The sequence below is a fragment of the Wyeomyia smithii genome, chromosome 1, assembly GCF_029784165.1.
Source record: "Wyeomyia smithii strain HCP4-BCI-WySm-NY-G18 chromosome 1, ASM2978416v1, whole genome shotgun sequence".
In the NCBI taxonomy this organism is placed as follows: Eukaryota; Metazoa; Arthropoda; class Insecta; order Diptera; family Culicidae; genus Wyeomyia; species Wyeomyia smithii.
The window spans coordinates 122,689,600-122,702,508 of NC_073694.1; the positions used below are offsets into that span (position 1 = coordinate 122,689,600).

At 38.1% G+C, this 12,909-nt stretch overlaps 3 protein-coding genes across 5 annotated transcripts in view; 1 reads left to right on the plus strand and 2 right to left on the minus strand.

Moving 5' to 3' along the window:
* The window catches only part of LOC129718275 (synapsin), a 229,956-nt gene that overhangs the window by 116,721 nt on the left and 100,326 nt on the right, over nucleotides 1–12,909 (plus strand). The window lies entirely within an intron of this gene.
* LOC129718277 (tissue inhibitor of metalloproteinase) overlaps nucleotides 1–12,909 on the minus strand; it is a 139,766-nt gene that overhangs the window by 51,390 nt on the left and 75,467 nt on the right. The window lies entirely within an intron of this gene.
* LOC129718278 (uncharacterized) lies at nucleotides 7,545–9,522 on the minus strand. The gene is made up of 2 exons (XM_055668893.1): nucleotides 8,601–9,522; nucleotides 7,545–8,508 (listed from the first exon to the last, which is right to left on the minus strand). The coding sequence occupies exons 1-2, from the start codon at nucleotides 9,162–9,164 to the stop codon at nucleotides 7,960–7,962; spliced, it is 1,113 nt and encodes a 370-aa protein (XP_055524868.1). The 5' UTR covers nucleotides 9,165–9,522; the 3' UTR covers nucleotides 7,545–7,959.

Genomic DNA, 12,909 nt, shown 5'->3' on the forward strand with positions numbered 1-12,909 from the left:
GATTCTGTCTCGTAACTGAAGCGCGATTTTTGTGTTTTGACTGGTCCTGGCCAAAAATGCAACCCTTTCCTCGCAGAAGGGGGAGTGTCATGTAAAGACAAATTGTTATTGTATCTTTGAGTATCGCTAACATTCTTGATATTACATTAAACAGATTTTAAATAAGTTAATTTAATGTCGAGATAAACCTATTTTAGTATTGCAGGAGAGTTAGGGCAAAACCGACATGTTGCTGACATTTTATGTAGATCAGACATCTACCAGTCGATTTCCTCGGCTTTTCTTACTCAATATAAGATATATTTTGACTTAAACTTTTAGATATTAGCGCATTACCGTTAATGCTCATACATCCTCGATTTTATTTTATTTTCGCCCGATTTAAGATCTGTTTTTTTTTTGTAAGATGGATAAGAAGATGCTCATATGTGGAAAAACTTATAGAATTTTGATATTTGGTCTAAAAACAAAATGGCGTCTAAAAAACATTAAAGATTTCCGATTTCTCAAAAATTCAAAATGGCGCTGTTGTTACCCCTTACGTTGAAATATGTTCAAACTCAGTGATATTTGGTTTTGCATCGAAATACACAAAAAAATTATATGTAGAATCCAAGGCAGAAAAAAAGTCAATTTTTGTTGCACTGTATTATCTCACTCGGATCATTTATGCAACTAAATCCGGATCGAGAAAATTGACACATTGAAGGAGTTTTATTCGATCTGGTCTTCTTTCGCCTTTAGCTTGGTCCAAAAGGTGCACTTTTAATCTACATTCAAATAATCTCACTCGGATCATTTATGTAACGAAATTCAGATCGAGAAAATTGACACATTGAAGGAGTTTTATTTGATCTGGTGTACCTAATTTGGATCATATTTGATGAACTATCCGAGCAGAAAAAATATTATAATTTCATAACAGGATATTTAAAAACTCTTTATCACAATACCTTATTTTGATCCTAATATGGTGGATATAGTTTTTTTTTTTTTTTTTTTTTTTTTATATGCCCAGCTGTAGCGTTAATACGCTGGAATCTAAGGCTGGGACTTTTAGCGGGATCTAACAGCATTACAGACGAACGTAGCCATGTTGCTTACTTCGACACTGCAGCCTTACGGCTATCTGATAGATTCCAAGTTTGGTTCCGAATTGTTTTATTGGTTACTGTTGCACTAGGCCCAAGTTATATGATGAATGTAAGGTCAAAACCTCCAGAAGCAATTCAACCTGACAAGACCAAAGTCACAGATGAACAAATTTACTCTGGACTGGAGGTTCCAACGGTAAATATATGATTTGAATGGAGAACGTACCTGTTATAACCGGTTCATATTACCGATTTTACCTTACATACCACAGTAGTGTTGGCTATACCTTTCCAAGCCATCCAACCGTCGGTACTCATGTCGGCAGTCTTCCTCGTGTTCTTGGTCGTTCCTCCTCACGTCTGTTACCTTTATTCATGCCGTCATTTGTCCTCGATCGCTCCTCTTGATATGTCCCATGCAAGACCGTTCGCGTTCCTGCCCTATGTCACGTACCTGGTTCTTTTCGTTGTTCTACTGCGTGAATTTTCATCTCGCAGCCGCAGAACGAGAAAAAAAAGAGAAAAGGGAGTGGATTAACAACAAAACCAAACAGTACAATCAACACAGCCACAATTACACTGTTAACATATTTTAAACCCTTTAACCACCCATAGACGCATGAGAGTCATTCTAGCAGAAAAAAAGGAAAAACGTACAACTGATAACGAATTTCTTTATTCCACTGGGTCAGTGCACACCCGCCCTTGGAATAAAGAAACGACCCCGCAACTCACGACACAAGCAAGAAAGAAACGCCAGACAGCTGTCGACGTTCAATGCATGGAGCATTGGTATACCGAAATTAACAAAAGTTACGATGCGCGACTAACTATTTTTGAGGTACCAAATGCGCAATAATGGGTCGAATCAAAGCGAAAAAAGAAACGTTCCGACAGCAGTCAGATTGTAACTGGGATTGACATATGGGAATAAAGAAATTCGCGCAGTTAAAATAGCTGATATTTAGTGAAAAAAAAAACACGTGTACAGACACATGCATATATGCATACACACATGTATATATATAGAAAAATGATAATATGAGTAGTAGTTGTGAGAGGAATGAGAAGGGTTAGTAATGCTACTTTATATCTATGAGTGCAATGGATGGACGTCAGTCACGAGGTTTTGTTAGAAATGTTAGGGTTAGTATAAACCTCGCTTAAGCCCTACCGACCCCGCCAGTATTTAGTTTTGTTAGGTCATGCGAGACTAAAACCAGCGGTGTGATAAGTCAAGCGTAATCAAACATAAGGAAAAAAATACAAACGAATGTTATTATGGTGATTATTGAATATTGAGTTGTTACTATTATGCTATTACTATATTATTATTTATACTATTCAGCTGGGCATAAAAAATAAAATAAAAAATTATTATTTATATTATTAGTTGTCTAATCAAAAATTGTGTTAGGAAATACGCTTGACAGATCACCGTCAAGTCCTCCACCCATGGGTAGGGAATATGGTGGATATAGTTGATAAAATAACAAAATATGATACCAAAAGTATTGTTCCTCCAAGACGATCTAAATAACAATATTGATATTGTGAATATCAAACCGAAAATTAGCACTGAAAACTAAGAAAATTATCAGTTATTTAATATTTTTGAATTATTGAACGTTAAATACCTAACTGAACATGTTACAAACAATCAATAACAAACTATTTCCGTGTAACCCTGGAAAGATAGTCTAAGTCAATTTGACTCCTCGCTTTTAGTGACATTGCCCTATTCTTTTTCAAATAGTGCGAAAACGTTTTCGTTTTTAAAAAAAAACTGAATTCTGGTATTTGTTATTTGTTGTCGATGTGATAACATCGTAATGACCACTTATTATTAAACATCGAACAAAAACTTTTGAATGATCTAAAATTCCTGCATCAATTTAACGCCAAAATAAGATTATCTTCCCAGGGTTAAAAACACATCTTCAATGAGATATACAAATATAAATTGAAATATCATGTGAAAGGCACAACGATATAAAAATTTGACATTTCTTTTATATGCGTGTTGTATAATGTTGTCTAATAACACGATTGGATTTCATAACAAAATTTGTTATTAATGAGTTATGATTTTACTATGCTCTCCTGCTCGGGCAAACACTCTCTTGGACCATTGCATTTTAGTGCGGTTCATTTTAGTATCCTCTCTCATTGTGTGATGTTAACTTTACAGTCAGAGATGCCGGAACTATTTCGTGTAATTCCGTAAACTCTACAGAAGTAAAAAGTAGTAGAGGAAAGTTTGTCTACAACCAGAGGATTACTTGAATCCGTGCAACGAAAATTTGAACGATACGATTTGACATTTCTTCCCACGAGTGACCCCTCACATTTAGCAGACTACATTGATCGCTGTCGGCTTCTATAAATGCAAACTTTAGAGTAAAGACGATTTAAAACTCAGGTTGTGTTCGTCGGTATAGTGCTACAGTCATACCTCGTAACTTTTACCTCGATATAACGTAACATATTTAGATGTAATTATTTCTGGGATATACATTTTTTCAAATAAATGTTTTTAGTAATTGCTTCTGGGATATAATTTTTTTCAAATAAATGTTTTTAGTAAGTTTCAAAACCAATAAGTACCATTCAGTAAGGTAACATTGATTTTTTGACGTAGGACTACGTCTATCTGGAGGTAAGGTACCTGAATTTGAAAATCTAGTAATTCTACTAGGAAAACCCAGAGAAAAGTGGTCAGGTTTTGAGCGCTTATATTTCACTCATTTATAATCAGGTTATCGAGGTTTTGGCATCAATCGATCAGAAATTCTATTACGGTTAAATTTATGTAACAAAAACAACTTATTGTTAGAGATACACTATCGAAAAACTGGTAAATAACATCTAGACAATCGATGTTACATCATACCGAGCAGCCAATCACTACCTCTATTCCCAAGCACAGCCGACACTAACGGATACAATCGATATAACTTTGTAAACGATTTGTTGTTGTTGCTTTACTCGAGGTCACTTTTTCTTTCCAATGCTTTTTTACTTTCCTTACCATTCCCTATTCTTCTCAACTCCATCCTCTTCTTAACTCTTCCAAATAACTGACGAAACCTTGATATATAAGGTATAATCCGAACATTCCACCCCATCATTTACATTCCTAAACCGTACCAGTGACATACGGACGCTAGGTGCTAGCTGTTGAAAGGAGGAAATGTAAAATAGTACCGGTTTCACCCGTAATGCTGGCGGCTGTTAATAGTACATGGCTACTGCAAAAGTATTAAAATGGCTGGAATAACCAAAGAACAAGAACCATCGGCAACTGGCACCTTTTGGTGCCTCAAAGTGTTGTAATTGAAGTGGCTAATTGAATTTTTTCTTTTTAAAACGTTGCTGATAGCGGGAAAAGCGTTGCAAATAAGCATATTTTTCTTGGTGCTCATTTTTTGACAGCGGCCGGTGCAGCTTTAAAAATGTTTTTCTTTTCTTTCCATTCTCTTTTCCTCGATGCGCCACCTTCTTTCCAACAAACTGACGAAACCTTGATATAAAAGGTACCATTCGAACATTTCGCCCCATCATTTTCATACCAAAACCGTACCAGTGACATACGGACGCTAGGTGCTAGCCGTGTAAAGGAGGAAAGACAAAACGTCGGTTTCGTGCAACATTGGCACAACTCAGAATTTTGCATTTTTGAGTTTTTGATGACAAACGATGTTGTTAGATTTCATCCCACGAAACCCCGTTTCGAAATTCCCAAAAAATCCAGAGTTATGAGTAAAAGTGCCTTTGCTGCACAAATCGAAATTTTTCTATAAAAATAGTAAAATTAAGGTTTTAATTCGTACAATGTGCTTATAATATGTGCATAATAGACCTAAAAGTATTAGATAAGGATTGAAAATCTTTAACTTAAAAGTTTTCTTGGAAATTGAAAAATAATTTTTCGACGTTAATTTTCAAACGCGTTTTTCTCGAAACTATGATGACGAAACAGTCATCTCGTGCCAGACTTCATCCGTAATGCTGGCGGCTGTCAGTAGTACATGGTTACTGCAATAGTACTAAAATCGTTCTGGTCTCAAATACCAAACAGGTTCGTATTTGCTGCCTACTGAGAGAGGGAGAATACACCGAATTCGCTAATTCAAATGTTTGTCTTGTCATTACAAGCTACGAACAAATGCTTTTCTAATTTGAATATCTGCGAAGTGGAGATATCAATATAAATAAGGTCTCATTCATATATTTTATTTATATTAATTATTGTTTAAAGCTCTCTAATGTTTCAGCAAATAAAAATGCACTGTTAAATAAAAAAATATAGAAAAATATCGTAGTCTTACATCATTTAGTCGTGCCTCTGATACCACCCTCCTACTATCTTTTCAATATTTTGTGACTGATTTTGTTTTGTTTACGAGAATTGTTTTTAATGGGCTAAGAATGGTTTATAAAAACCGCTGGATAATAGAAACGAACCTTTGAGTAACCACCCGCCCAGTTGGTCTCGAGGTACGATGCTGACCTAACAAGCCAGTCGTCGTAGGTTAGAGTCTCGACTCGGGAGAGACTGTTAGTGTCAGTAGGATCGTAGCACTAGCCCCGCAATTGTCCTGTACACTTCACAATTGACTGCGAAGTCTGTGTATAATAAACAGAAGGTCGAGTGCCAAATCGTAATGTAGCACCAAGGCTTTGCTTTTTTTTCCTTTGAGTAACCATTCACAGTTTCAATTTTTTTTTTTTGCTTCGATATAACTTAACAGAAAAAGAAAGTTGCCTTATATCGATATATGATTGTACTAGCTTAAATCTACGCCTCATGATTCTCGACCACCTGGATACATATGCTTACGAACAATCCCTCAGATCCAGCTCCCTGCTGAACTTGTGACAAGGCAAAGTACAATGTGGCCAATTTGACCCATTATTAACACAAAAGTACAACGTTGAAAAATAATTATGAAAATATTTTTTTTTTTTTAAATAAACAGTTGACAAATGAATACAATATAAATAGGACACAAATAATTATCCATTTGTAACATATTTACTTTTGTGAATAACACCAAAACCTAAAAAAACAGAGACTGGCATGTTTTTAGATTGATTCCGTCATAATAATTCAGCCTAATTCAATACCTATCTCATTAGGATCACAATACTCCAACTATGAACACACATAGAACATTAGGATCACAATACATCAACTATGACACACAAACGATTGGTTTTCGTTCGTTTGAACTGATACCCAAAATGCGCTTCGCTAGACTTGCAGAAATACAATGAGTATAGCTCTACGTTTTACTTGAATCGGAAATGGGTGCATGCAGAGCATTAAAATATGATCTAAATTTACTGGACATTTAATATCACCAAATACATATATTACTACATTAGAACATTGCTAACTGCATAGTATTAATTGCATTTTGCATTTCCCAAGAATAGAAAAAAGATGGACACTATCTTCTTTAATTTGGCTTTTAATTATGAGTTATTTTAAAATTTTATCTTCATTCTACCTATGCGCCTTTAGTTGTTTCCAAAGCGTTTCAAAATAACAAAACTAACGCGAACATCTGTTCTCCGGCAAACATAATGTACCACACTGTTGGCCGGTAGACTTCAAATACAGATCTATTTTTGTTGTGATGACGATTATTCGAATGAAATGAAATCACAGAATTTATGACATCACAAGTGACACTTGCTAGACGAGAACAGAGAATATAAAACGATGCGGAAATAAAAGTCATCACTGAGGGAATACCAAGAATGATAATGAATGTTTAAATTTATGCTGTTTCTGTCTATAACTACGTCGTCGAAGATAGTCGAAAATACATATATATGTTCAAAGTTTCCCTCAAATTTGATATATATATATATATATATATATATATATATATATATATATATATATATATATATATATATATATATATATATATATATATATATATATATATATATATATATATATATATATATATATATATATATATATATATATATATATATATATATATATATATATATATATATATATATATATATATATATATATATATATATATATATATATATATATATATATATTAGGGTGGGTCGATTTAAAAATCGCTTAGGCACATATGATTTTCGGATTTTAGGAATCAAAATAAGATACTTTTCTCAAGAAACCATACCTCTAAAATGAATTCTGATGTCCCTTGTACTAACGTGAAGGTACCCAAAAGGTCAAATTTCAAAAAATCCTGTTTTGACCCATTTAGAGTGACCCAATCGAGTCCAAATGTATGACCGACCCCCACTAACTTTGGAGGGCTGACCCACCCATGCTAGTGTTACCCCCCTGGGACCCCCCTAGGGGGTCTCCCATACAAAAATATAAAAAAATATAAAAAAATCACCATTTTTGGGACTTTATATGACAAAAATCAGTGAAATGGCTATTATTTTTCCGCACAAATGAAGTTTCTAGGAAAAAAATGTTTTTTTTTGTTTTTGGATTTTTGTTTTCTCTTTAAAAATTTATTCGATCAGAACATAGGAAAGAAACTAAAAAAATATTGTTTGAAGTCTTTTTTGGTTTCAACACTGGGCAATTTCGCACGGCTCTCTAATGTCGCCTCCATAACAGCCTCTACATTTTCCGATATTACTCGTTTGGAAACGCTAGCTAGCAGTTGAACGTGTTGTTCCGTTCCTTGTATATGTAATGGAATATGCGGATCAGTAAATGGTGAATCATCTTCATTTAAATATGCTATCAATGTTTCATACGGAATGATTCGCGTGAATGGTGGTTCAAATACGTTATTTTTATCAGTCAAATCGATCATTTTCGTGTAATCGAAGCAATGGAAGTTTATATCTGGTTTTTTATATTCTCTAAGTTCCGATGGGTCTTCAACATTGTCTCGATATCGTAAAATTTTCTTGATAGCAGAGTCGCGCACCTCTTTCCTATCATCAAACAACATTGATAGCAAGATATTTTCCGAATGTGCAAAATATTTTTAATTACATGATTGACAACAGTGCATAAATTTGGCTCCTGAAATTGTGCCCAAGTAATGTACTTGAAAAATAATTCACTACCGTACACGACAGAGCTGTAATACTTGATATTAAAATACATTGGCACATAAACCTTAATTATAAATTCAACCAGAATTCTTAAATTTTTAGGTGGTTTTTTCATTGTCACATATAATCGTAATAATCTAGCGGCCTTGGTGAGCCAGCAAGAATGTACAATTTTCCTTGGTTTTATGTTAGCCAGATCCACAGAAACCACGCCATTAGAAATTGCATGTGCCATGTCGTATAAGTACTGCGAATCGGTGGAATATTCGTGCTGTTCTGCAACAGGAGGCATATTTTCCAACGCAATTCTCTGAAAGTCGCTCACCACCTAAAAATATATAATAATTAAATAAATTTATTATGATTTCACCATTCAAAATGTTAGAAAATTATAATAAATGAGTGATAGCAATGACTTACCGGAAGAGCTTCAGAATTTTCAATTTGCTTGCTTAGTTTCCCGGTTGTTGATGTTGGTCCAGTGGTGGATGATTTATCCAAACCCCCAAACAAATGTCGAAACGGAAGTTCGTTGAAGTGTAGAAGGCAAACAAACCAATGCAATGGTCTTTTTAGCAGCAATTCGAATCTTCGTATAATTCCACCGTGTGTGCCAGTGTTTGTTGGCTCACCGTCAGTGCATATGCCAATCAATGCATCCAGAGATATGTTTTTATCGTTGAAAAATTCATTCAATTTTGTTGTTTTGTATTCAGCACTTTCCTCTACCAGTCTTGCGTAACCAATCAATCGAGAATTCGGTTCTCTCAAAATAACAAGGTGAGGTTCCTTCACCATCCTACTATGATACTTACCATCATTTTTTTCTCTCGTATAAGTATCATCTTTTCTGCCGTCGAATGAAAACGCTATTAAACTGGAATCATCAAACCTTTTGCGGAGCACTATTCGTCTGCATTTCTCTCTTTCTCTACGAACTTTCGATTTATCCATGATGAGAGGTTCGCCATGCTGATCTTTCATTTCAAAATCTTTGAAAAGACTGGTTGCCAATGCTGACGCTCATTCCGCGTCGAACACTCGACAGAAACGGACGTGCAAAGTGGTCGTTCTATTACAATCCGGTCCGTGTGTACGAATAGCCAAACAAAAGAGTGTTTTATTCAAGGCCATCAGTTGACAGTCGAGTCCGTGTCGCTGTGCTGAGTGATCTCACACCCGGCTCACTGCTGGTGGCTGTATTGGTGCTGCTGTACTGGTGCCGCTGGCTGCTTTGGGTGCAGCTTCGAACGATCGGACAACCACTGCTGGAAGGAAGAAGTAAAGAGGTACGTGTTCTTGTCGGCGCTCGTGCGCTACATTTAGCGCGATGGATATAGATCCCTCGCCTCCCGTGCCACCATCCCCGAACCCCCCTGACCCTTCTGTTACCCCCTCCCCTGTTCATTCTCCAGTCCCCCCTCGCCACAGGCTTTACCCGGACGGATCTCAACAGGGCAGCTATACTGTTTATTTTCGTCCAAAGGCAGGAGTGAATTCAAAGCGATTAAACATACTGCAAATTTCAAAAGACCTGACGAAGGGGTACAAGGCCGTGACCGAAATTTCCAAGGTCCGACCTAACAAGCTCCGTGTCGTGGTCAGTGATCTGACACAGGCCAATGCTATCGCTTGCTCTGAGCTCTTCACACGCGAGTATCGCGTTTACATACCCGCACGAGACGTGGAGATCGACGGTGTCATAACCGATTCGAGTCTGTCTGTCGAGTGTATCCTAAAAAGCGCAACCGGTTGCTTCAAAAATACCGAAACACAGGTGAAGATTTTGGATTGTAAGCAATTGCGGTCCATGTCTCTCGTCGGCGGTAAAAAAGTTTACACTCCGTCAGACTCGTTTCGCGTTACGTTTGCCGGATCTGCACTCCCTAGCCACGTCTCGATCGACCGGGTTCGTCTGCCTGTGCGATTGTATGTACCCCGTGTTATGAATTGCACCAATTGCAAGCAGTTAGGCCACACAGCCGCCTACTGCTGCAATAAGGCACGATGTAGCAAGTGTGGGGAGACTCATGCGGAAGATTCTTGCAGTGTTAATGCTGAAAAATGTATTCACTGGAGGAAAACCAGCATGAGCTCTCCACATGCCCGGTGTACATGCAGCGCAGAGATAAAATCAAGCGGTCACTTAAGGAGCGTTCAAAGCGTTCTTACGCTGAGATGCTTAAGAAGACCGTGACCACTTCTACCATAACATCGAACCCCTTTGATCTGTTGCCCTCTGATGAAACCGATTCTGACGATTCATCAGCGGGAACATCTTATGCCAATCCTGGGGAGTCTAGGAAGAGGAAAAATGTTTCTTCTCCTAAACTTCCCCGTAAAGGTCCTAAGATTTCCCAAAGTGTAATGAAAAGTACGAACAAACCAAACAGTGCTGCGGAAAAACCGAAGCAAACTCCTCCTGGGCTTGCAAATTTAAAGTCCCAGAAGGAGTTCCTAGCACTGCCAGGAACATCTAAAACCCCAGTTGTTCTTTTTGCACATCCAGTTGATAAAACAAACTCTGGATTAGTGAAATTTTCTGACATTGTGGACTGGATTTTTGAAAATTTCAATATACCCGATCCAATTAAAATTTTTCTTACAGCATTCCGGCCTAACAAGCTCCGTGTCGTGGTCAGTAACCTGAAAGAGGCCAACGATATAGCTTGCTCTGAGCTCTTCACACGCGAGTATCGCGTTTACATACCCGCACGAGACGTGGAGATCGACGGTGTCATAACCGATTCGAGTCTGTCCGTCGAGTGTATACTGAAAAGTGCCAATGGGTGCTTTAAGAACAAAACCTGTCCCGATGTAAAGGTGCTCGACTGCAAGCAATTGCGGTCAGCATCGATCATCGGTGGCAAAACAGTATACACCCCGTCAGACTCGTTTCGAGTTACGTTCGCCGGGTCAGCGCTACCAAGCCACGTCTCGATCCACCGGGTTCGTCTCCCTGTGCCTCGCGTCATGAACTGCCTGAATTGTAAGCAGTTAGGCCACACCGCCGCCTACTGCTGCAATAAGGCACGTTGTGGCAAGTGTGGGGAGAATCATGCGAATGATTCCTGCAGTAAAAATGCTGAAAAATGCATTCACTGTGGGGAGAGTCAGCATGAGCTCTCGACATGTGCGGTGTACATGCAGCGCAGGGATAAAATAAAGAGGTCTCTCAAAGAGCGTTCGAAGCGTTCTTACGCTGAGATGCTGAAGAAGACCGTTACCACTTCTCCCATTACATCAAACCCTTATGATCTGTTGTCCTCTGATGAAACCGATTCTGACGATTCACCAGCGGGAACATCTTACGCCAATCCTGGGGAGTCTAGAAAGAGGAAAAATATTTCCTCTCCTAAACTTCCCCGAAAAGGTCCTAAGATTTCCCAAAGTGAAATGAAAGTTACAAACAAACCAAACAGTGCTGCGGAAAAACCGAAGCAAATTCCTCCTGGGCTTGCAAATTTAAATTCCCAGAAGGAGTTCCCAGCACTGCCAGGAACATCTAAAACCCCAGTTGTTCCTTTTGCACATCCTGTTGATGAAACAAACTCTGGATTAGTGAAATTTTCTGACATTGTGGACTGGATTTTTGAAACTTTCAATGTACCCGATCCAATTAAAATTTTTCTTACAGCATTTCTCCCAACAGTTAGATCATTTTTGAAGCAGTTGACTGCCCAATGGCCCCTCCTTGCAGCGATTGTATCCTTCGATGCCTAATTCAACTGCGTATATGAAGGATTCTATCTCTGTCTTACAGTGGAATTGTAGAAGTATTTTACCAAAAACTGATTCGTTTAAAATTTTGATAAATAAAAACAAATGCGATGCATTTTCCCTTTGTGAAACTTGGCTTACTTCAAATATTGATCTCAACTTCCATGATTTTAATATTATTCGCCTTGATCGAGACACCCCATATGGAGGAGTACTTTTAGGGATTAAAAAGTGCTATTCTTTCTATCTTATTAACCTCCCCTCGATTCCAGGCATCGAAGTTGTCGCATGTCAAATGACAATACAAGGTAAAGAGCTTTGTATTGCCTCAATATATATTCCTCCCAGAGCACAGGTTGGGCAACGGCTGCTCTTTGATTTAATAGAACTTCTTCCCTCGCCACGTTTGATTTTGGGAGACTTCAACTCTCATGGCGTGGCTTGGGGTTCCCCTTACAATGATAACCGCTCCTCTTTAATCTATAACCTTTGCGATGACTTCGACATGACTATTTTAAACAACGGCGAAATGACACGTATCCCGAAACCTCCAGCGCGCCCAAGCGCTTTGGATCTATCCTTATGTTCGACGTCGCTACGGTTGGATTGCACATGGAAGGTAATCCTCGATCCTCACGGTAGCGACCATTTGCCTATTCTTATTTCAATTAATAACGGGTCAACTCGCATGCGACCAGTTGACATTCCGTATGACCTCACACGGAATGTCGATTGGAAGTTATACGAGGAAATGATTTCAAAAGCGGTCGATTCGATTCAACATCATCCACCACTTGAAGAATACAACCTCCTCGCGGGCTTGATTCTCGACGCCGCGTTGCAAGCCCAAACGAAGAAATATCCCGGCGTAACGATCAAAGAACGGCCTCCCACTCCGTGGTGGGACCAAGAGTGCTCCGATGTCTACACGCAAAGATCCGACGCGTATAAAGCCTACCAGAAGGGAGGTATACCTGGCGACTATTTACGGTATTCGGAGCTTAATACC

Coding starts and splice junctions, on each gene's coding strand:
- LOC129718278 (XM_055668893.1), bottom strand. CDS start 9,164: ATGAAAGATCAGCATGGCGAACCTCTCATCATGGATAAATCGAAAGTT. Junction 8,509..8,600: donor AAAATTCTGAAGCTCTTCCG/GTAAGTCATTGC, acceptor ATATATTTTTAG/GTGGTGAGCGACTTTCAGAG.